The 26,339-nt window shown below is 33.4% G+C and overlaps 1 protein-coding gene across 1 annotated transcript in view; it reads right to left on the bottom strand.

Moving 5' to 3' along the window:
- Positions 1 to 10,868: 10,868 nt before the first annotated feature.
- The window catches only part of LOC113494904, an 81,196-nt gene continuing 65,725 nt past the window's right edge, over positions 10,869 to 26,339 (bottom strand). The window contains exons 3-4 of the mRNA XM_026873421.1: positions 22,591 to 22,648; positions 10,869 to 11,055 (exon numbers count right to left, since the gene is read on the bottom strand). Coding sequence (XP_026729222.1) covers positions 10,934 to 11,055; positions 22,591 to 22,648 — 180 coding nt within the window. The 3' untranslated portion in view covers positions 10,869 to 10,933. The remainder of the gene's footprint in view (positions 11,056 to 22,590; positions 22,649 to 26,339) is intronic.

The following is a 26,339-nucleotide window of genomic DNA, read 5'->3' as shown; positions in this document are numbered from 1 at the left end:
TATGTGATGTTGTCCGCATTTATTTATTATTATTGTCTCATCTTTAACCCAAAAGCCAGGTCTTTTTTAATCAGCTGTTACAACTTTTAAAAGAAATACTAAGTTCTGTACCTATTTCCTCGTATCTGGATTTTTTGCGGTATACGCATATGTCTTACCCAGTTAATTGTATACCTCTGCAGCCTAATTATGTAGATTGATGAATAAATAAGCAATTATTTTAACCAGTAAACAAAAGAAATAGCTGCCTAACTAAAGCAAATGAATCCTTTCAAAGCATAATTCGAATTATATTTATGTTACTATAAGAAATAAATTTGCTGGTCTGTAAATACTTACTTTCTGAGTATGTATCATTTTTAAGCATTCTTGTGCAATATTTGCGTGTTTTCAACTATTTTGGGGTCGGGTCCTTCTCTAACCCGATGATGCTAAGTAACAGTGTTTTACAAAAATCAACTGCTCATCTTAGCCCCTAAAGACTGGTTGTCGGATTTTCGAGCTGCTAACTACCCGTAACGACTGACAAATATATATACATAACAGCCGGGACCCAGAATTTAAACGCGGAGGAACACATGACATACTTGGACACCTATCCAAAGACCGACCGAAGCAAGCTTAGCTTAACCTGTGATGGATCAAATTGTGCAGTTGTAACCTAGGTACGAGTTCCTCAGTTACAATACATTCACATTAAAAATACACAATTTAATACCGAAAACAACATAAATTGTAAACCTAATTTCCATATATTTGCCCCCTCAGGGTTTTAAGAAGCGTGCAAGAGTGCCAACATTGCGCTCCGTTGCAAATTGAACGTTAATTTAGCTTGCGACCCGTTCACTCAGGAAGTTAATGAGCGAAACGACCGCAATAGCGAATGAAAACTAGAATATAAACCATTCACTCAAAATAAACATTTTGTATTTTGCATTTCGGGGCTTAAAATATAAAATTAAATCCGTTAATGTTCATGTAAGTATGTTTTTTTATTCTAGCTTTCTATATAGGTAATGCAAATATATTAAATTTAAAAAAACCCCCGAGACTAAACACTTTCAATCACCAACTTTAAAATGGTTCTATCAAACATGTGTCAGAACACTTGCAATAATCCATATTTAATACAAAACTAATTTGAAATCACTCAATCCGTTCGTAGCCAAAACGCCACAGAACTGCAAACAGACACGACAAACATCATACGTCACCCCTTTTTTGAGTCGGGGATTAAAAATACTGTTACAAATCGATGTGAATATACGATGTGTCATTCCCAAAAATAATGTAATACAAACAGAGTTTTCTATCAACGTTACTGATTATTCAAATTTACCGTAGCTCGAGGGGATCACAAATCGAATTGAAAACCCATTTCAATTTAAAATTCCGGAACATGAGTACACAAAACGCATGGTTTAACCATTAAAAGGGCACTTCGCTAAGCTATGGAATATAACTGAGATTTTCTGTTGGAAACAGATCGCTTGGTAATAGTTTTCGAGTTTCTGCGGCACCCGGTCGTGTACGTTATTTAATTGGGTACGTTTATTTGTGAAGCATTTTCGCTCGGTTATTTTAGGGTTATTAAAAGAGTTTAAGGGTAACGTATTTTGTAGCAGTTTTGTGCACATTTTTAGTACATCACTATTTGTTTTGAATTTTTGGTGAAGTTGCATTTAAAATATGACTTTTAAGATACTGACTTTTTTATAGCGGAGTTTACAATTTAATGTACGTGTACCAATCATATGTTTATGGTTACCAAATTATGAAAATGTAACCAAATAAAAGGCTTCGTTGTCTATACGTCTGATCTTATGTTGGTGAAAATATTTATAAACACCCAAGTAGTCTGTAAAGAAATCAGGTTTTCAATAATTTAAAATAAAACATCCTTACGTTTGAACAGCTTTAAATATCTAGATGATAAATACCTACATATATATTATTAGGTATCTTGAGTAAAAGTTCTGTAAATAGAAAACAAACATGACTAAAATATATTTATTGTACCTACAACACACTGACATGAACAGTTCACATAAAGAAGGAAACACAATTCTTCTTTAAAAAATCTTCTACAAAATTCTTCTGTGGTAGCGTAGTATGCGCACGCGCCGACTGAAGAATCAGGTCGTTTTGTGAACTCGCGCGCAAGTGACGACAAAGCGTACTGATTCTAATGTCGGCAACGTACTGACAATTCTTCTGCGGATTCTTCTGTGTGATGTGCAGAGTATGTATAATTTTTCTTTTTGCTGCGATGTGTAGATATGTTATCACCTGAAGGAATAGAATTAGTACAACACAAGTATGCTAGTTAGCAAATAGTAATTGCTGAAGTTTAGTGTGTATTTGCTGAAAATTTCTGAAGTCACTTTTTAATTATATTAGGAGATTATATCGACATCACTCTGGAAATGAGGATTACGACAAATTTACTCTAGAAATATTATAATGTACCAAAATAATAGAATCACAACCTTAAAAGAAATTTGACGTCAAAAGAAAAGCAAAAAAGAACTTATTCAAGATATTCGAATAAATCAAGACGAAAACAATAAAACTGGCCGTTCTTCGCAGATTACACTTTTATTGTTTTTCTGGAATATATATTTATGTCACGTCTTTGTAGTTTTGTCTGCCAGTATATTATTTTCTAAGCTAGACTTCGGATACTAAGCCCTAATCTATTGGAGGAAACAGCTGATGCTTTGACGAGAAAATATGTGACCGCCAAGTCCAATTTGATTGATAAGTTTTTTAGTGATCAAATATACGAATTATATACATACAAATAAGGTAGGTTCTTTCTTTGTTTATAAAACGACTCTCGCACTAAGGAATTTATAACCTGACCCTGATTTTCACCTTCATTCAAGTCACATAAACAAATACCCAGATTTATTAGCATTCGTGGATCTTACAATCATTATCAACGATTAAGTACATTTTTATTCGCATATTTATCAATTCAACCTAAGTGATATCAGATATTAAATTAAAGCACAAATTAATAGTTCCATATGTTATTAACACATTAAACAAAAACTTGGCTACCTCCATGCCATGCCCCTAAAATCACTAATCTAGTGAGTGATGTTTATTCGACGTTTCAATAATAATATGTCTACAAGACCCAATCGTCAAACATTATTCGATTACGTATATATTTGATTATCCGTAGTTCAATAGACGAAACGTAGAGAAATATTGCTAACCGAATAAATAAAGGCGAATAGGGAACACAAAAGATTTATGTTATGTAACAGTTCGTGGCTTAGACAAATGTGATTGGGCTGAGTTAATTACAGAAGTTCCGTTTAAGGGATGTAGGGCAGTAGTAAGGGGAGTTAGTGGGGTAGAAAGTCTTCGTTAACTACTTTCCTGAAGTCATAACTTGGGTGGAAAATTCTTTGGTCGAAATTTTTTTGTCGAAGATTTGAGATTGAGAACTATTCTCTTAAACATAATTCCAGTTTAATTTATTTTTGAGATCGAATTGAGTGTAATAAGCTAATGTTTAATTTAATGTTGATTCTGTTATCTTGATCCTCAAATTGAACAGTTTCCTGAAAATAAAATTATGTCATACCTCCTTCCGCATGTTGCTCCAAAAATATTAGAAGTTATTTTTGATCCGTCAAAAAAACTGTTAAAGAGAAACAATATCAAATATGAGAAAACAAACGAACCCTTCAATGAATGATAAATTGGTCTTTATTTAGCTAAAAATTAAATTAAAACAGCTCATTATTCTTAAAACTAGAACAATAAGTAACATACATTGATAAATATTTAGAGTGCTAGTGTTAAAAGCGTATTATAAGGATATACAGGGTGTATTATATCGGCTTGTAGAGGCTTTTTCGATTTCCAATGCCATTTTCGTATCTGTCAAAACATATTTTTCAAAACGACCAAAACACCCTGTATAATATTGGCTACACGAAGCCGTACTTACTTTTCCAAATTTAAATCAAAGGAAAAATTATGTCGTTCAAAATGTGAAGTAGTACAATAAGTTGTAGGTATATTATTTGGTAAGACAAACGATTATAAATAATAAATATCTGCAGTTAACTTGAAAACGTACTTTAATAATTCCACAAGACTATAAAACTCTTAACATATCAATCAGGGAAAATCTTTCTATCCATACATTCAAACTGCGTATATCCTATTTCACTGCCGATTATAACCGAAACTCAACCGTATACAGGCTTATATAGGCTTTAAATCGCGTTAATCAAGCTTATAGGCGCTTGTGCGTATTGCAGGTAATTAGTGGTCCTTGTGAGGAGGCCTTTGGTGAACATTTACTGTTTAAACATTGGATATGTCGCATTGCATTAAACACTGGCCCATAAATATACAATCAAAAAATAGAATTCACGCGTCTACAATTATATTTTGAACAGGAGTTAAGATTGATTAAAGACTATATTTTTTTGCTTTCTCCAAAAACGACTCTCGTACTGAGTAATTAAATCATTGTGTCGCTTGGGGTGTCACAAATATTCAAGTTACATGCACAATGTGAAACTTTGCTCTAGAAAGTGTTTTTGGATTGTTGATCCAATAGACATATGCTAGGAGAATCTATTAGATAGAATTTATTGACAACAACGCTAAAACTTTGATGTTATTATAGCAATTTGTCAATGTAAGCTTAAAACCATTTTCCCATATTTTGAAAATATTCTCAGAACAGAAGCAAAGTGTAGCCAATATTTCTATTATCCTTCAAAGAAATTCCATAACACGCTCTCTTTGACATAGTGCCTGTACTATGAACGCTTTGAGAAAGACTGCAGTCGTTGTGGAAACGAGATGCAACTACAAACTGTAGCGCTCCATCTTGCTTACACCCATAACAGTCTGACTTTAAGAGTTGAGAGTAAGCGTGAAAATCCACAAAGGTTTTACGGAAGCAGTTTATTTAATTTCATCTTAAGCACATCCCTTTTCTGACCAGAGATAAAAAATATTCTTTTATAAATCATCTTAATCAAAAAAGGGGCAAAGGTACCGTCATACAGCCATTTATTTTAATAATAAATGAATTACGTGACTTTTTTGTATATCATTAAGTGACTTAAATAATTTTTATTCTTACTCTAATTATTAATTATAAATTAGATTATTATAATTTAGAATATTTCAGCTTCTTGATGTTACGTGATAAAATTACTATAAAGCGTTAGTTTTTTTATTAAATTATGTTTTTTTTAGAAAATATTTTAAACCTAACAGATTCCGTCAATTTTCTTGACCCAGATTATGCCGACGTTTTCGTCACATAAATATGTTTTCCATATTAAATAAAATGTATTTATAATATTTTAAAATAATAACTAAAATAGTCTGTTTTGTAAGACATAATATAAATTTGGGTTTTCATCTAGGTTTTTTAGGAACTTCTTAAACCGTCTCGATTTGCATTTAATAACCTAAATTCATATCATGCCCAGGCGCTAAAAAATTAAAATTACATATTTTTGATTAATAAATATATGTAACCATATAAATAGAAGAGCAAAATAGGTTACATTTTGTAACAGCTTGTAGTAACTATTAGGTACTTTCACATAATTAAATTGAACGTCGTTAAAGATCGAATTAATTGGTTAATTTTAATTATTTGGCAACTTATAGGCGTCGCAATAATCGATATTACACTTCATATACAACTCTCCTTATTACACCTTTTTTGAAATTTAACTAAAATAAAGAATTTTTATATTTTAACACACATAAAGCGCTTCAAATCTGAGTGACTGTATGTATCTGTTGCTAATATAGATTAGCAATTAAATAAAAATAACTCAGTCATTTCCTTAATAAATTTAGTTACACATTCTCAAATTTAAACATTCACTTAACCCATATCTCTCTATCAACACCCTTTACATCTCCTATGTACCATAGTCATTATACCACCCTGATACAATATTTTACATCTCCTATATACGATGTTCATAATACATCCTGATACAATACCGCCGTCCCTCAGTTTATCCCCTTGTGGTTCAATCATTTGTACACTGTGACACCCATTGGAAGTAAAGCCGTATTAGACGCGCCACATTGAGTAAGCCGCTTGGTGGTATCCCACATAGGTAGTTCATCGGTCTGACCCGCATAATTGAACAAGAGAATGAAAGAGTTTCTATTCGATTCAAGTTGTTTCGTCTGTGTGTGTCGTCAATTGTTTTCTTCGACAATTTTTTTCTGTACATGCATTTTATTGTTTTTTTTTTTAACTCAATCCACAAGTACAGTACACTGATAATTAAGAGATTTTGGGAATCAAGGGATAAAATCTGAAAATTATAATAAGTCTTATTTTTTAACAAATCCGTCACTAATTACTCCATTGTATCGCGGAGGGTTTCACAAACATTCAACTCACATTCACAAATATGAACTCTCAGAACAAATATTCGTGTACCACACAAACGCTTGTCCAACACGGGGATCGAACCCTCGACACTTCGCATAGTGTGTTTTGGTGGTGACCTTTACCACACAGCTATCCAAACAGTCGTCTTTCCAGTAAAAATATCTCAACAAATTTCACCTCAAAATATAAAACTCAAAAAAACTCCAAGTATCAGTTGCAAAGAAATTATCAAAATAGATATTCTATTAAATAAAGAGGCTCACGGTTTACTTTGCCGAATATTAAATCAGGTCGCTTCGAAAGTGGGATCACGTACCCTCAGGTACCTCCTAAGCATCTCAATGTGGGTCGGTTCAAGGGCTGGGGTATTTTTGTTTCATCTTAGGTGTAATAAATCTGTATTTATCTTTACATTAGCACGCAACGTCTTACTCTCGTGCTTCGAGAGTATCTTTTCTGATTTATAAGGTTCGGTTGTTAGGGTTCTCCGACCAAACGGTAAAAAACTATATGTTTTAACGATTCCCGCAGTAAGTAATTTAATCCTTGTGTCGCGGGTGGTTTTACAAACATACAATTCACATGCACAAAGACACCCTGACTCAGAACAAGCATTAATGGATCACACAAATGCTTGTCCTACGCGGGAATCGATCCTGCGACATGTTGCGCACAGTGAGTTTGGTGTAGTAACCTTAACCACTCAGCTATCCGTGCAGTCATTATGACTCCGCTGTCTCTCCATGTAACTCTTTGTCCGTTCATCAGTCAAGAAGTTTTACCTTATAAACCGCGATAGCTAAACCGATAAAATTTGAATAACACTGTAAAAGTTTTGTTTACCTTAAGCCCTACAGTTGCTCTTCCATTTATATTAACAAAGATATTTCAGAAAAATAATTTAAATATTTTTACCCAAATCATTCAAGACAACGAACCCGCTATCCTATATCAAACATTACTGTGAATATATTTGTACATCTATTAATAAGATACATCTAGATATAGAAAAGAATTTTATCGTGATTTACTTAGTAAAGCGTCAATTGTGGGTGATATTGTTCTATATACATTTAACACTAACTAATGATTCTATATTTTTCTTTTCTGCTTACAATTTAACTGATTCATAACCCATATACAACTTTAAATTTGCAAAACGTCAATTCCGAACAAATCCCTTAAATGAATTTCATTCTTAAAAACATCTATATGGAATTTAAATGTCTCTTGGGGGGTTTCACAAGATTCAAGAAACATGCTCAAGGACACCTAGACTCAGAACAAGTATTCGTGGATTACTCAAGTGCTTGTCCTACACAGCAATCGAAAGTGCACAGCACAGCAGTTTGGCTTGGTGATCACTCGCCACTCGGATATCCGTTAGATTGAATTGACACACCAAAGTCATCAGTCAAAGAGTACTATCATTCCCATGTATTTGAGCTATTCAATCAGTGATTACACTTTTGAATATCTATCTATATCCTCATTTGAATATCCTCCTATTGTTGTTTTTTCTTCTCTTTCAAAACACAGAATGCCAGTGACCGAAAATTAAATATTTCGTCAAAAAACGTAGGCGTTACTTGTAGTGTCATGTCTTTAAACTCACCCCAAGTGATTAATGAGTTTGTCGGATAGCTTTTGTTCCAAGAAAAAAGGCCAACAATTAATAATGATGGCTGTAATACAAAGGATTTGGAACGAAACTGTAAAATAAATACAACAGTCGAATTGTAAGCAGATAAGAAAAGTTTTTATATAAATATTTATCACCAATGGTGCTGGTGTTTATTTAGGAATGCGATAGCAACTCGAATCCCAAAAGAATAAATCAAAATATATACAGAACTTTGCAAAGATCGAAATTAGATAACACAGCATACATATTTGAACAATCAGAACAGATTTAAACTTCAGTAATACACATAACAATAAACATTAATTTCACAAAAACAAAATATTCTTTACTGATTAGATCAACTTTACCACTGATGCAAATAACATAAATAAACGCACCCCTACCACAATAAAATTAGCAATAAAGAACAAAACAAATTACATTACTGCTCGACTGGACTATAAAGAACAAAATTCGTATAAAAACGCAGTGATGGATATCGTACATGGAGTAAATTGCAATGTAAATCATTTAAACGGTGTTATAGTAGCGTTAATTACAACCAGGGTCAAAATTCTGCTAATGACCGATGAATGAATGAAAATTGGCTTAAAATTACACTTTTCGTATTATCTTACGCATTTTTCCTACACAATAATTAGAAATTTAGTATTTGACGCTACACTCAAGGTCAACACATTTAACTTCCAGTCATTGTGTTGGCAAAATGTTTAGGAAACTATGAATAATTTCAAATTTAATCCAATAGCCATTCATTCATCGGTCATTGTAAATATCAAAATCGGGGCCCAGCGTTATTGTCCTGTTATTAAAGATTGAAATTACACATGATCCTCTTGAAATCATTAAAAACGTCAACGTTGATAGATTTAATCAAATGTATGGTTCTGACAGAACTTAACGAAATGACATGTCAATTCCATACATTTATTTATACTCATCTTTAATACTTATAGAACGACAATTGGAGACTGCTTATTCTACAATTGAAATTGATTGATATAAATTATTGATGAAATTGATATAAATTAAATTTTAATGTGATCCATTTAAATTTGACAGATTAGAATGACATTCTTATTTCAATTTAGTCGAAAGATATAATTTTTTATTTTTCTATCATTCTTTATTTTGAAATATTTTATTTTATTTTTACACAGACGGTGTCACTAAAAACAAAAGCCAGTCGACAAAAACGATTTCAAATTTTACATTATATCGTTTGTGTCTCTATATTTGGGACCGATGACGCCTTAGGGACCTATATCGATAAAATCTTCAATCTCCAATCAAATGTCTTGATTTTATTTCGTTTCTTTGTTTTGTTATAAAACATGCTTTAACAGACTAACATTTACTACAAGAACAGATCTCTTCAATAATTATTATATTATTAAAAATAAATTCCTGCTGTACGGATTATAATGCTTTTGGTGTGGAAGTATTTACAAACATTCATGCATCACAAAAACACTTTTCTGACGCGGGCATCGAACCTGATCACAGTGGGTTTGGCGTGGTGACCAATACCACTCGGCTATCTGTACTTGCAAACCGAACAACTTTTTGATGGACAGATTTTTTTTTTGTAAATATAAAATGAGTTCTATTTAAGCACATTTTAATACAAAATAGTTCCGATCCCAACGCAAAAAAAGGGTTTCTCATAGTAGATAAATGTCCCTGTAATATCTATTTGATATTTGCGGGGTCTGATCTTTCAAAGCATTTTTATTTTTCAATTTCTTGAACATGGATATTGGGACAAGCTTGGCTATTTTGGCATTTCCAATGTTCGTTCGCTATCTTGTATTGAGAACAGGTGTGTCCTACGACTGGTTTAGCCTGTAAGTAGTATGTGCGTTTACCAAAATTTCTGTTGTATCAGCATCATCGAATTGGTTTTACGTATTATGTAACTACTAACGAATTGTGATATGTATGTATGTGTGTAGGAATTTCTGTCAGTGAATTTAACTGTAGTAAAACTTCTTTTTAAGAGTTATACAAAGGGTTTAAAAAGGTTCTGTACCTAAAATTAAAAACGGAACCCTATGGGGGTTAAGCAAGTTTTGGTGCAGTCATAAATTTGATGGATGATTTTTTGTCGTAAATCTGGTTCCCTTTGGCCCATTTGTACGGAACCCGTGGTGTCGTAATCCAATTTCGTATTTGACCTTAGTTTTTATTTATAATTTGTTTGTTAATATGTAGGTACCTATATCCTATATAGTATTTTCTCAATTTGTAGTGCAATTTAATGATTTCCATTACAATTTACCCCATGAAAAATAGTAACTATCGATTTCTAATAAACCTTCTAATAACGTTATTTCTTATGAAAAATGAGTCCATCACTGCGTTATATTAAAACGTGATAATGATTTAGCTGCCAATGATTCAATCTAATAATAATATATTGTAGTTAAGGACACATGAAAATTTAGACCTTTTTTCCAAAGTTTTTTTGATAAATACATCTTCATACCTAGTATTGTATTTTGCCTTTAACTTTACATAATTAAGAACTGAGAGCCTACCACGTTTTAAAGTAATGGCTATATCAGCTGTGGGAGCGACACAACACGCTACATTCTGTCAATCGTTGTCTCTTTCCCACTACTGAAATAATATTACTTCAAAACGGTGTTGGTAGGCCCTCTGACTTTAATAAAAAAAAAAAGTTTTAAAAGTAAAACTACAAAACAGATTTCGGTATTTTTGGTAAATTAAACTACATTTTTAAACATGTTTGAATACAGACAACATGAAAGATAAAAATATTTTATACCTCCAAGAAAAAAAAGTCGACTCATAAATATAATTTGAAGGACCTAACACGGTTGCTCTTTTGTTGTTCCGGTTGCCTGGAGCGGTCAGCGCGCAACCGCTGCGATGATCAGTGCTGCTATGACGGCGAGGATCGTGATTGGTCGCGCGGCGTGCGCGCTGTTGCACTCGTCTGAGTCACAGCAGAAGGTCCGTGCTCCCCACCATTCTGTGGGAGAAATATTTTATTAATAGGTTTAATGGTGTTCTTCTTTTGTTTGATGATTAACTTGGTGTTAGAGTTGGAAAAGTTGGGCCTTTGGAGAAAGAAAACCTTTACATATCCTTGAGATATGTAGGCGCATTTCATTAATATTTGAGTTAGATAATTTTTTAACGTTCTTGTATACTCTTGTATGTAACAGGGAATACATTTGTACCTAGTTAGGGTGCGGTAACTTTATAAATAAGAGAAGCGAAAAGGTAAGATTGGAAGTAGCCCAAAGCTGTATAACCAGTTATTCGACTTCTAACTACTAATACGTTCAGATAGTGCTCGTTGTTTTGTGACCTATTTAGGAATAAAATTAGGATCACTCAACTCACGTTGTGTTATTCAAATGATTGATTAAAATGTTTCTGTGATGTTCTTAGATCAACATAGGCTTTTTTGTTAATCTGGTGAATGTTCATTGAGACAAGCCTCCTTGGGGAGGAAGCAGATAGTGTGACACAGTTTTTGACTAATCTTTTTTTTTTGTCGTTGCAATTCTACCTGCCCCACTTAAACAAAACTTCAATTTAAAAATAAAAGCATCTATTTTAAAACACGCTCTAAAAATCACCCTCTAAACAATTCAAACCCAATTCCGCATGCATCACAAACTTCAAATGACCAGAAAATCGATAGCTATACAAAATAGAGTAGTACATCTGCATTGATATAGCGTCGACATGTAATACTTGAAGCTCAATATCGTTAATAACATTGGTGGCGGATAATTGGTCGGATCGCGTGTTGCAGCTTATCGATAAATAGATAGCGTATGTGTTACCATACCGGCTTTCAGCAACTGTGTTCGGAAATGTAATTTGATAGGAATTGGTGCTGTTTTGAAAGTTTTGATGATGATGAGTCGTAATACTTGGTAATTATTACTGTTGTAAATCAGTTAAACACTGTTTTTTTTTTGGTGGAAAAATAATCGAAATAGATTGTAGTATTGTGAAATTATTTTGTAGTGAAGTTTAAGTTTAAGTCTTTTTTAGTGAAAAGTTTTGGGTTTCCTTTCCCAAAGGATGATAACAGAAAATTATAACTATTACTCCCCTTTATTTCATACACTTTTATAACTAGATATCTGAAATTTGTATTAAAAAAAAAGAAAAAAAAACGAGATCAAGCAACGGTCATAATTATTTTTTCTTCATCACTTCGAATAATCCGGAAAACATTTTCAATAAAACCTTAAAAATATTGACCTAGTACAAACAGTATAAAACTGAGAACACATCTCATGATTTATGTGTTTGTACAAACCGGTATCTCGAAAGGAAAATCTCTTGTTTACATTCTACTAGAAGTGAGAAGTTTCTTCGTCCATCTTAGATCGTTGCCAACATAATAATGAGCTCTCGATACGTTATATTCGCGGGAACTCACATCTGGGTCTATAGGTACTGTGTTTCGATTACATAACCTAGCCCAGTTTATTTTGGCACTAAATATAGATTGGTTCGTTTTAGATTTATGGGTCGAATTAAACTGGCTAAAATTACGGGAATTCGGAAACAAAGTTTTTTAAACCCCGACGCAAAAAAGGGTGTTCTTAGACACGTGTGGTAAAAGTCGGTCGAGCCCTTTAAAAGAAGATTTGTAGAAAAGTACCAAAATATTATTTTTATTCTACATAGAAAGTAAACAAAAAAAAATGTAGAAGTTCTTCTTAAATTATGAGAAAAACATCGTAAATTTTCAGATGGTAAGTTTGAATCTTGGTAGAAATTAGGTTAGCTCTTGAGTTTATTTAACAAGCACTAAACGGGTACTTAATCTGGAATTTTTAAAACTTATTTAACGATGTTTTTAATAAAATGCGCTTTAAATTTTATAACCCTTAAAATCAAACCAACTTATTAGGAGCTCATCGCAAAATGCATAAAATAACCAAGAATGTTCAAAGAAAGGATGTAGTAAGTCTTTTGTTTATATATTCATCCTTTTTTTTCAATACGACTCCCACACTAAGAAATTTAATGCTTTTCCCGTGGGGTTTCTTACAAACATTCAAGTCACATGCACAAAGACACCCAAACTCAGGACAAACATTCACGGTTTACACAAATGTTTATCCTACGCGGGGATCGAACCCACAACACGTCGCGCACAGTGGCTTTGGCGCACAGTGGTGATCTCAACGACTCAGCTATCTGTAAAGTTTGTTTAAATCTAAAATATCTATTTAATAAAATAAAAAAATGTTTTTCTTGCGAGCTATAACAGTCAAATTTTAGTTGGGCTGTTATTAATATCCCCTAATAAGGTCTTCCTAATAGACAGAAGTACTTAATCATTTACTTATTATATTAAATTACATTTTGCGTCTTATTACGTACTTCTATTAACAGGTCTTGATAAAGAAAATTATGCGAAAACGATCTCTAAGCCTTCACTATTATGTCACAGTTTTTATATAAGTTTTTTAAATTTTCTATCAACTAATATTGATACCAGCCGACACACTTTCTTCTGCTAGGCACAAGCCTCTTTCCGTATAGGAAAGCTTTGGACATCAAAACGCTAGCTCACTGAGGGTTGGCGATTTCAGATTCTAATATTTGGAATACAGGTTTCCTCACGATGTTTTCCTTCTTCTTGTAACTTTAAAAGTCACATAAGTACTTTGCTTGCGTTGGGATCGAAGCTGCAATTGGTGCGTACAAATCTATGCATCAACTAATAAGAATATGCATTTGATATTTTAAAGAAATATAATGTAGGTTGTTTCAACGGATTGTGTCTGTGACGTGTCGTGTGCTCGAATAAGATAGAAGACGCCATGTTGGCTTAGAATACGTTCTAGAGCCAATATCATGCTAATTCGGTAATGGTTGCAGTTTCATTGAAGCTGTTTTTGTCGCTCAAAATATGTTTAGCTAGTTTCTGTTTTGTTGTTAGTGGCTGAAAGTTGCATATTAACACTGTTTAAACTAACAGTATTTTAATTTAGAATTTTAGTGTATTGTGTGCTTGACATGCATGTTTGAATTTAACACTGATCTAACTTTTTAAAGTTCTTAATAATTTTAATACTACTGACAATCGGTGAAGGAAAATTCGGAAGGAAATTTTCATTCCCAATATTTATTCAGTATTGAATACTCCAATCTTCATGCGCCTAGGAGTGGGATTTATGTAAGCTGGTAATACGCACGTATGTAGATTCGAAGATATTGGTGAAAGGAATGAATATACAATCTTTGACAGTCACTGCTGAGATGTACATAAGTCTTAAATGAAAAAAAATGCCTGAGTTTTCTCCGTAAGCAAATAAAATATTTTGCAAATTTTATTTGTTATCATCCTTCTCTTGACTCAGTCGGGTAATAAAGTCGTTTTTTTGACAAAGACTAAACGTCGGTCTTTTGTAAAACGAGTTTTTCTTTTTTTGCGAGAATTTTTGATCCCTCAAGGGAAATGTAAAAGAGAGAAGTGTTACGGCTTCTTGGTAACGATCGGCATTAGGAAGTCAACCGCTTAAGTTGGCTTCAGTTTTTTTGAAGAATTCCTAAAATATTTTATGTAAATTAAACTAGCATTTGTATAGCCCAGCCCAGTGGACCGATGACCTAAGAAAATGTACTTGGCTTGGATTTAATGCGGAAGGTGGATGGCTGGGTTTTGTGGCGCAAATTGGGGGAGGCCTATGTCCAGCAGTGGATCTCGATGGCAAATTTTGTGAACAAAGTAACAGAGTTGAATTGTCGTCAATAAAACTGAACCGGAAATGAAGTACATATATGATTTGTGTCACAAGAAAACTTTAAGGAAAATTCCATTCTAATTTAAAGGCGTAAAAGATACCACAGAAGCAACCTGCTGACGCGACTTAAAAGAAAAATAATATAAGTGCCTAAATAGCTCCAGTTTTCATCAAAACATTACTCGCACTTTCCCTGTATAGTGTAACCAGTGTAGTGCTTAAACAAACACGCTCAACCACAAGACAAAAAAAGATCTCAAGCCTAAATAAGCATTAATTAGAACTAAAAATTTCAAAATTTGCACACAGAGTAACACCCCATATGACCCACCCTTCATTGCTTCCTATCAATTCCATCGGAACACTAATAGCAAAAACAAATTCTATTCCTACCCTTAAATTTCACGCATATCTACCCATAGGGAATTGTAAGAAATAACTTACAACGGTTCAAATGGCCGACTCTTCGTAAGTGACGTATCAATCGACGCGCGACGTGTCGAACTCGTGAAAGCAATGTCAAACGCGTTCCTTGTCAGGAATTAAGGCGCGAACAAACATGTTTGACAAACATGGACAAGTAAGTGGAGGAGCGAACAGGTCGCGACATATTTTGAAAAGCGGTGTCACTGTGAGTATGTATCTTAGGAAAGTAGAGTTTGGAAAATCGAGGTGATGTTTTCGGAACGATTTTTTTTTTAGGGTTGCATAGATATAGGATAAAAACGTAAACCTATTGGTAAGGCTTGGCTGTCTGTCCATGATGGTAAGATAATTAAAATTTTCTCAGATGATGTATTTTTTATTGCTACAGCAGCAAATAATAAAAAATCAAGTTTGAAGTCCCTTCCTATATTGTATTTTTTTTATATTCAGTATAGATTTTGCATTTGAATATTAAACACACTGAAGGCCTTTTCACTAACAGGTTTCAAATAGGTATCGATCGACTACCAAATACTAGCCAGCAGCCATGTCATGTACTACTAAGTAAATATCTATACTAATATATAAAGCTGAAGAGTTTGTTTGCTTGTTTGTTTGTTTGAACGCGCTAATCTCAGGAACTACTGGTTCGAATTGAAAAAATATTTTTGTGTTGAATAGACCATTTATCAAGGAAGGCTATAGGCTATAACATCACGCTGCGACTAATAGGAGCGAAGATACAATGGGAAATGTGGAAATAACTTAACCACGTGGACGAAGTCGCGGGCAACAGCTAGTCTCCTATATAGGGGAAGATCGTGAGGAAACCAACTCACCTGAAAATTACCCGAAGGTAAAAATTTGTCAGCTTGTCATCATGCATCTACCATACGAAAAGAACAACAAAAATATTTGTCATCACCAAATTATTCAATTACTTTCCTCGGTTCAATGCTATTTATTTATATTTAAAGTACATTATGCCCATAATATCAATATTGGCACTAGTCCAGAATAAACTAAAGCGCAAACAGTGCTTTAAAATAAATGATTACACGAAACAAATATTTATTTTGCCGACTGCTATTTATTTAGTTTTGTTCTATATTTGTTACAGTGAAACAATGGAAAATCAACTTTATTCCATTGTGATAAAAATGATTTTACTGGTCACTGGATTTCCTGTTGTTAATAGTAATATTACTATTTTTTATACTAAGCCAAAAAAATCTAAAACGTAATAGCTTAAAGTTTGCTCTTTGCTATGTTTCGCTAATTTAAGAATTTTAAAGTAATAAAACAAACCTGTCTAAAGCTCTCCTTAGAAAAATGGATGCACAAAATGAAAACAGACAAAATTCTTAAAACATTGAGTTTACTATAAGCGTACGAGTAAGGAAACATATCAAGATAGTCGATAATAAACCAAGGAGTTTCAAGTGCGGGTGAGTGCTATAGACCTTTATGGTAATACCGCTTCAAATTGAGGTTTTATTCAAGCCCGCTTACTGGCAACGAGTCTTTATGTAATGTTGCCGTGAAAATCTAAATGGTGATTCTATGTCTTACCTGTCGATAAATTTGTGGATAGTCTTTTGTTTTGGATATAAAACTTTCTCAGGCAAGTGTTTGGTTTACAGTTAATTAACGGGATAAGATATAAATATCTTATATTAATTTAAATAAAGTATCTTAAAGATTCAGCTACATATTTGATGCTAGAGCCTACTTTTGTGATTTTTTTTAAGCCTTTATCTAGTCATAAGCGTAAGAAAATTCACCTTTTGTGATAATTGTACCCTTGACTTAACAAATATCATCAAAACAATTCACAGAATCCCTGAGAACCTAAACTTGCAATAGCTCTACAAATCTCGTAGCGCCTACGAATTACTGTAGCGTGTGTGTAGCACTTTGTAGACGCCTACGAGAAGGTCAATCGGTTGACCCGAGACCGGCCGGTAAATTATAATAATTGTCTGTGTTCGGACATTCACTGCGACGTATGGACTTGGCAATGCCAGTAGTAGTTACCGTTAGTATATTCCTTTTGCCAATTTTGTGCCAAATAGAGTCTAGTCAAATTGACTGGTTTAAAGTTTAGAATAATTTAACTGCTGTCAGGGGTTGAGAACTACAATAAAATAATATAAATGATCTGTAGCAGATTATTTCATGTCGTAAATGTTATTAGATTTATTTTTTTACTAGTTTTTAAGCTAATATTGAGATTTTTTAATCCATCATTTATCATCAAAAGTATTTATTTATTGTAATGCCTGTCAATACCTAAACTATTTTTTACTGACTCATCTAGTAAACGACGAAAATTCTGAATCCCTTTTTTAGCACTAAAAATATTTTTTTTGCTATGTAGGACGGATTCGTAAACACAGCCAAAGAGCCTTCATACTAAAAGATAGATTGAAAATAGATTTCCTTACAATGTTGGCTGCCTTTTGAGAATCCAATCCTCAGGGAGAATGCAGAATGCGATGCCAGAATCATTGCAGATGAAAATGTCGCAACATTTGAGCATCATACGTGCCTCACATTTTTGCCATTTGTCAATACCCTGAAGACTGGGGATTGAAGGATTGTGGTTACATAAAAGTGTAGCTAATATATTTTGGTGAAGATTGATTGATTTATGTATCGAAAATTTATTCAGTTTTAATTTATATTAAGCGGATTAAATTTGTGGTAGAAGACCTAAATTTGACTTTTAAAAATTTTAAGGTTGCATATAGAAATCACTCACTACATTTAGAAATTTGACAAATGTGTAACGAAAAATATATTGCACCTTACCCTAAGCTACATTGTTCTGAATCGTTTTTCCATGACAAAAGAACACAATTTTGTACTTTGAATATTAAATTACGTTTTTCATAAAGGACAAAAACTGGCAAGAATCTAATAAGTATAAATTTAGCTACAGTGGTTCCAGAACTACAGAGTGTACGGACAATTCCCTGAACCCCTATCCCTCCATGTTTCATGACTTTCTGTTTAGTGCTCTACCTAGCTTCTATAATAACAAGTCTTGTCTTAGAAGCTCAAGGGACAGGAGCAGATAGAAAACATTATATCAGAATCTCTATTCTTACTCCAATATTTCGACGAGTACTACCCATATTAACACATGCCTCAACAAACCATAGTACAAAGATATACAAAACCCAAACAACGTTACAATGAAAATAAAAGACGAAAGAATGAAGAACTGAAACAAAAGACAGAGAAAACAATAAGAAACAGTCTGTAGACAGAAAAGTTCGAATTTCTTTTCAAGGTCATACTTTTATTGTATCAAAGAAAAGTTAGGAGGAAGCTAGAATTTCCATAACTGCTGTGTTAATTAACCCTTTCGTTCTTTGATGTACTGTTGCAAGTTTTAAAGTCAATGAATTTGCACTTAAATTGTAAGGAAGTAGAGATCATTTTTGTGTGCTTGAATTTTCAAAGGAAAGAGGTCATATGGAAATTTCGCTAGGTTGTCCTGCTAGTTGTAATATAATTATAGTATTTGGAACTATTGCTCTCAATTTTCCACTCATTTTAATTGTGATTTAATTTAAAATGTTAATTTGCTTTTCACTGAAAAAAAAAAACAGAATCATTTTGTGTAAAAAGTCTATTAGATAACACAACTTATTAAAAGTGCCCAGTTTTTTCCATAACACCTACGATACTTTAACACCGTAGTTATTATTTTTATTTTTCCTCTTTTCGGTGGTATGTTTATTTGTTAATAATGATGACTAAGTATATTATAACAGAAAATTGCGAAGGCTTTAACCCTCCCACTAGAACAATTTAGAATCATTATATTATTACTTGTTTTAGCCAAAGTAGGTCCAAACACTGCTGTTGTTTACACTGTGAAAGTACAACAATAGTCTGGACGTCAAAGTTTAGTGATATTCAATTCATTTTGGCATTTTCTTAGAGGGTAGCCAGTAATAGGTTTCGACTAAAGAGATCCCAAAAAAAAATCAAGGACTTTTAATTTGGATAAACTACTTTTAAATACTGACATTTCCAATATAACCTCCTCATTTTTCCCTTACCAGAAAAAAATCCATCTAAGCTACTTATCTTACAATATTTGTACTTATATTTCTCTACATCGTCCAACTCTCCTTTTTACCTCACCCTCTTGCAGAGTCCTATAAATTTCGAAAGATAAATAGATATTCCATTTTAAATTGATGGCGGCGACGAAAAATCTTCAGTCTTCCAGATCGTACATTTCTCTTTTCAAATGGTACTGGATGATAAATGATACAACCTCTTACGTCCTTATTATGAGCTCTTAAGGCGAAGCTATCAAAGCGAGACGGCGCTACGCGTATTGTAGATCCCCTTCTCGCCATCCCGCTTTCACAACCGAAACCCTTCTGCTATAAGTTTTCATAATACAGGTTGTGATATAGGAAAAGCTAAATCTAAGATCGTATTGTGTATTTTGTATTTCGTTCTGATGGACGATGATTAATGCGAATATGGAATTTGTAATTTCTTCTTATGTGGTTATGGAAAAGATATTCTTTGTAACTGTTACTTGAATCTAGTGATGCATATGACATGCGTAGGTGGAGAGCAATATGGCAGTTTATGTTATGAGGGAAAATTTATCATTTGCGTTAAAATATGAAACTTAAAGAAGAAGCGTAGCCATATGAATATGGCTACGCTTCATTCTTTCATATTTTATTTCATATTTTTTTTCATCGAGTGTATAAATACACTCGATGAAAAAAAATAGGTATTTTCTAATTAATGAAGAACTTGACAAGTACCACATGTTATTTTAAACACCCACGTTTCTTTTAATTGATCTTGAATGGTAATTTACGAAAAATTCAGGCAAGGCATTTTTATTTTCTAATCATACTGAATTATCGATTCAAAAGTCACCTCGGTCACAGCTGGTTATCCACAAAATAAATCAAATAAATGACTCTATTTTCTCTCTAACAAAGATTAATAAAAATACCCATCTGTTTCGAAATACGCTTCAGTATAATTTATGGCGTATTTTATTAAAACGCTCTCAATATAACACTAATTAAAATTTAATTCATTCCAGAGTTTTTGTATTACTTGCTCTTATTAGCAATGTAAATTGTCATTGATCGGATCGCGCAGTGTGTACGTCTGTATTTATGTTATTGGGCGATATTGCTTTGTTGTGATCGGAAATTGGAAAGCGATTTATAGACCTATAGTAAGACAATCATTGATCGCGAGCCCATTTGCGGAATGAACTTATGATTGATGCTGTAACTGGGTTATGTAATAAGTTCTAGACTATTAAGTAAAAAGATGTCGAATTAAATAAACTAAAGAATGCTGATGTGATGAAATAATAAAATATCAATGAAATATCTTTTTTTCAATAAATGCTGCCATGTTAAATTTTTCATATAATTTTCCAACTTATTTTTGTAAAACATAATATTCATTTTTTCATACCCAGCTTTAGCTGACTTTGTGATTTCTTTTGCGATCATACTTACCCTAATATGCGATGATAACTTCAAAGCTTACCAAACCCATAGCAAAACTATCGCATCAAATATACCGAAACTGCAGAATTGCAGATCACACCGGGTACATCGACCTGTTACCCAAAAACCCTTACTTTGCTCTATCCACCAAAACCTCTCCCAAATAAAGTTTCGAACCGTCTCTAAAACCGATTTTATCAAGAATTTATCGACAGAGTAATGAATAGAAAACGATTTCGTCGAAACGTCTTGACTTTTCTATTTGTTTGAGATGAATCTTTTTGACTCCAGGTTCGAGACAAGTTCGATTTAAAGTTTCCAACAAGTTGAATCCAGGTTAAAGACTTTACATTATTACCGGAAAGTTAATCAAAGATTAACATTTATTAATAAGGTTTGAATTGAGAGTAATTTTATTTTCGAATTAATTACTTTTCATTTACGGAAGTTGAAATTAGTAATGACAGGAAAATTTTCTTGAATGGAATTAAGTAAATAGAAACTCGTTTCTTACAGATAGGTTATAGAAAAATAATTGGAAACAAAACTATGTCACCCATCTAAGTTTTGTTTCGACAAAACTTTTTTTGTTATAGTGGCAACAGAAATACATCATCGGCGAAATTTTCAACAAGCTAATACAGATCACGAGATACATCGATGTAGGTGACATACGGTTGGACAGAAATCAGAGCCTTAAGGTTCCAACTGTAAGTACCCTCAGAACAAGGAAACTTATAATAAAAGTACAAATCATGACGGGCACATGAGAACGTCTTTAATTTAATTTGCTGTCATCAGAATTGGTACTACTGGTTAGTAAGACTTCGGAAGAACGGCCAATCAATTATTTCTGTCTTTTCGATTTGGCCTCTACAAAACTCTTGTTAGACCACAAAACTTTATAAGTTTAAGAGCATCCTTAAAAGTTATCATTTTGAGGATGCTCTTTGCTTTCCTTTTTCAGGATGGCTAAGTAACTTAGAAAAGTTAAGAAAATACAAGTTGGCTACCAAAATAAGGAAATAAAATGTTCCTGTTGCTTCAACTGAATTATGAGATTACCAAATGTATTGTTAGAAAAAAATCTTTACCCGTAATTTATGACATAAAAATAGTACTGGTTCTGTTTTTATCTTAAACCAAAACACAAATAAACCTATCCTTTCATAAAATTAGTCTCATATATAACGGTGTTAGCATAAACAAAATTTATAGGTGGGTGGGAATAACCCATTAAGATGGGCGGGACTTTGGAATAATAAACAAAAAGGACCAAAACAATGCAGCGTCAGGGTGTTGCTATACTTCTTTTATTGGAACCCCGAACTGTGTTGCCAACTTTTTCAGGGTTATTTTGGAAAATTGATAATATTCACCTCAATATATTTCATACTCAGAGGTCGTTTTTGAGGCTTCACGTGCCGTCGTGTTTGGTTTTCTGGAATTCTTGACGACGAAATTTATTGGAAAGTTTAAGTGATATTGAATCCAATTATCAATCACCTCATATAATCAAACCACATGACACCCAGACTCAGCACAAACATCCGTGGTTGCAAATACAAATGCTTGAGTCATACGGGGATCGAACCCGCGGCAGGTTACACTCAGCTATCCGAGATAATAAATAAAAATATTTCTTTCTAATAAAGATCTTAAAGTCTAGCAACATACATTTTTACATATACTCAGATAGAGGTTATGAATCTTTTGCTACAGAATGAACTAGAAAACAGCGGATATTTTTATAAATGTCACTGCCCTGTGACCAAAATTAAATAAAAAAAAATGCTACAAGAATTTTCCATTTTGTAATTTTGTCCAAATGTTTACCTTTTTCGCTGCAGGTTGGTACGCAGTCCCGTACAGTTGTCAATTCGCTCACATATTTCTGAAACAAAACAATGACGTAAGCATTCGTATACTTAATTGAGGATTAAAAGGTTGTAAAGGAAAATACACTCTATCACCCACAAATAAGCTACGTTTTGCTACAATTCAGGAGAGTCGAATCGGGCACTCAAAATAAAAAAGCGGTCATGGGTTTTCGTGTTTCTTTTTGTTGTGCCATACATTTCGAACATTTTCATTTGTTTTAAATTATCGGAGAAATAGAAATAGCCATATTAGACATGTTGACCATTTTTTTTGGAAATTCCTGTTTTAATTATAGGCAAAGAAACTTTGTTCATTAATTGAAAAATTCTTAATGTTGCACTGTTAAAATCGGCCTGGCCTTTTCCCAACTATGTTGGGGTCGGCTACCAGTCCAACCGGTTTCAGCTGAGTACCTGTGTTTTACAAGGAGCAACTGCCTATCTGACCTCCTCAACCCAGTTACCTGGGCAACACGATACCCCTTGGTTAGACTGTCTGTCAGACTTTTTCAATCTTCTGACTACCTGTAACGACTGTCAAAGATGTAGGAATTACAGCCGGGACCCACAATTTAACGTGCCTTCCGAAACACGGAGGAACTCGCTATGACAAAGATGGTCACCCATCTACGGACCAACCGCGTCAAGCATAGCTTAACCTGTAATCGAATCACTTATGCGGTTATAGCACAGCCACGAGCTCCTCTTAAAAAAGCCTTCTAAAACCTTATTAAACCTTGTTAACTTTGTATGTTACATCTGCGGGCGCGAACGCCTGCACTAATTCTGATCAAATTACCTTTGGAGGCCATATACACTGTAGATAAACACATAGCCTACATTTTGTAACTATAATAGCTATCCGAGTGATTCCGTAGGCATAAGCTATTCATAAATAAGAATCTGATAAATAAATAATATTTGTCGAAATAATCATAAATAATAGATCCAAATAAACCCATATCAACACAATAATACGCTATAAACGATTAATCCGCTGGACCTTAATGATATCTTTCTATTGTCCTTAATTAAATGGACCCTTTATTTACAGAGACACGTAAAGGTCATTTATTTATTTGATGTGTGTATTCAAGCAATTATCGTTGATTAAAATATTCTGGCATATTTTGGTAATACTATTATTTACTAGCTGTTGCCCGCGACTGCGTCCGCGTGGTTAGGAGATATAAGTTATGATTTATACCAGCCCTGTTTTTTCCTTATTTTCCATTTTATCTTCGCTCTTATTAGTCGCAGCGTGATGGTATATAGCCTAAAACCTTCCTCGATGGATAGTCTATTCAATACAAAAAGAATTTGAACCAGCGCAGTTTCCTGAGATTAGCGCGTTCAAACAAACAAACTCTTCAGCTTTATATATTAGTAAGTATACAGATTTAAGACCAATTTACTCACTCGTAATTATCGGAATCGTCCGACTAGTTTCGGATACCACCGGAACTAGTTGGACGATTACCGGAAGTCCTTAATCATGAGCTGACGCGGCGGGGACGCGAGTCGAGCACTCTACTCGCGTCTATAAATACGCGTGAGTAGGCTGTTGATAAATGAATAATTATGAATCTACCTCAGGAACGTTATTTTAGTAATATTGTATTATTATTTTAATAAACATGTTTATTTTTGTTCTTCAGATACTTTAGCAACAGGATAAACACAGTTTGTTTAATTACACCATTACAATTCTTTAGATTTTATCATCACTAGACTATTTAGTTTAAATTTTTTGTCGAGTCGTATTCCTATTAGCTACATTATTAAACGATTTCAGCGATTTCTATTTTGACCATTAGCCAATACAGAAAAAGATATTGGAATAATTAAAATTAATTGTAACAGCTTATCAAAGCATAAAAAGAATCCTACATGAAACGTGACTGAAAACCTGACTCAATTTTTATCACATGCAATTCTAGTTTCTTATCAAAGAAACTCTACTCTACACATGAATAATTATAATTATAGAAGACGTTTACCGTAATTCTTGGTTAGATAGTGTCGTTTTCCAGCCAATCAGGTTCAGGTAATTGCTCGGTAATTTAAGGGAAGCCATTGATAAACAACCTGAGACCTATTAGGTTCGTAATCGTATTTGGTTTTCTATTCTGTTTATCGACTGTCCTGTTGGTCTGGTGGTTAGTGATCCTGACTGCTATACAGGAGATAGTAAGTTCGAATCCCACCCAGGACGAGTTCGTTTTGATTTACAATTATTTCCTTTCAGATTTAAATATGTAGATATGTATAGTTCAGTTTACACCAGAAAAAAGCCCGTTAAGAAACACACCTAAAAACGAATTGCTTATGCCAACGTCTTCCTTTAAATAGGCAATTTTAAAATTCCCAGCGACAAAATAAACTGACAAACTAATAAGCAGAAGAAGAATTTGTTACATAAAAGTCGTAAGCTTCCATATTTCTACGTTCATTAAATGTCTTAGTAGCGACTGCAGCAAGACGCTTTCCGCCAAATATGCTGCGAGGAGTACTGCAGTCTCCGAAAGAGCCATAAGCTTTTCCGCTCCAAGATGAAAGCCAATAATGGAGCAATTGTGTACATTGTGCTTTCGAGATGTACCTACTGAAATTCTTGACGTTGAGACGTCATATAACTTACTAGCAGTTGCCCGCGACTTCGTCCACGTGGTAGGCAAACCCGTAGTACATCATTTTGTCAATAGTTTTAGCAACGTACGCAGAAATAGGTTTCCGATTTTACACCTTTAGTTACATTATCGCAATTTTCTTACGGAACCCTAACATTTTCGAAATAAATTATAGCCTATGTTCAGCGTGAAAGACTTTTTCAAATCGGACTAGTAGTTTCGAAGAATATTCTTGTCAAACAAACAAACAAATCTTTCGTATTTATAATGTTAGTATACCTAGATAGAGCGTTTTGGATAGTACCCTTGCTTTGAACATTATGAATTTCGAGATGCCCTTGTGTGTCCACTTTCTTGACTTGATATTATTATTAATTGTAGCTCAGTCGAACATATATGGAATACGGAATATTGTGTTCCATATATGAATATGTTATGTATGTTGACTGATAGAGAATGCTTCAGGCATCAAGTCCCAAAATGTATTTCATATAAAATATATGTAAATAAATAAAACGTATTCTCATAATAATATAAGAAAAGATTTTTTAAGTACTCATAGAGAGGGATTATAGGATGGATTAATAAGAAGAATAACTTCATCCCAATTTCTATAGCACCAAAAAATGCGGATAAAACAGCGAGGCTTTGTAACTGAACCGTTACCTAGAGTTAATTAAAACTTACCCTAACTATGCCAACTTTTTCATTTTTGGCAGAAAAATTAATAGGCTTACAACAGACTTATTTAGCATTCAGAGAAAACGTTGCGAAATAGACGCAATGAAAAGAAATGCTTATAGTACGTGCGTAATGCGGAGAGCTGAAAGCTTTATGTTGGTAAACAAAATATACCTTTAATATTTTTGAAATGTAAACCTTTTTGGATTAAATTAATTACCTTGGGATCGGCGGTGTTACCTGGCGTCGTCGGATCCTTGTGACGTTGTGTAACTTTGGTTTAAGGGATCCATTTTTCCTCTTTGAAGCATAGCGGAGGTTATTTTTTTTTGGTTGTTTTTGTTGGCTTAATTTTGAGTTTTTGAAGGAGGTTTTGGGAAAGATTTGGGGTAAA

This window comes from Trichoplusia ni, chromosome 6, assembly GCF_003590095.1.
Source record: "Trichoplusia ni isolate ovarian cell line Hi5 chromosome 6, tn1, whole genome shotgun sequence".
NCBI lineage: Eukaryota > Metazoa > Arthropoda > Insecta > Lepidoptera > Noctuidae > Trichoplusia > Trichoplusia ni.
Note: the sequence above shows the minus strand (reverse complement) of the source record. Positions and strands in the feature narration are given on the sequence as shown.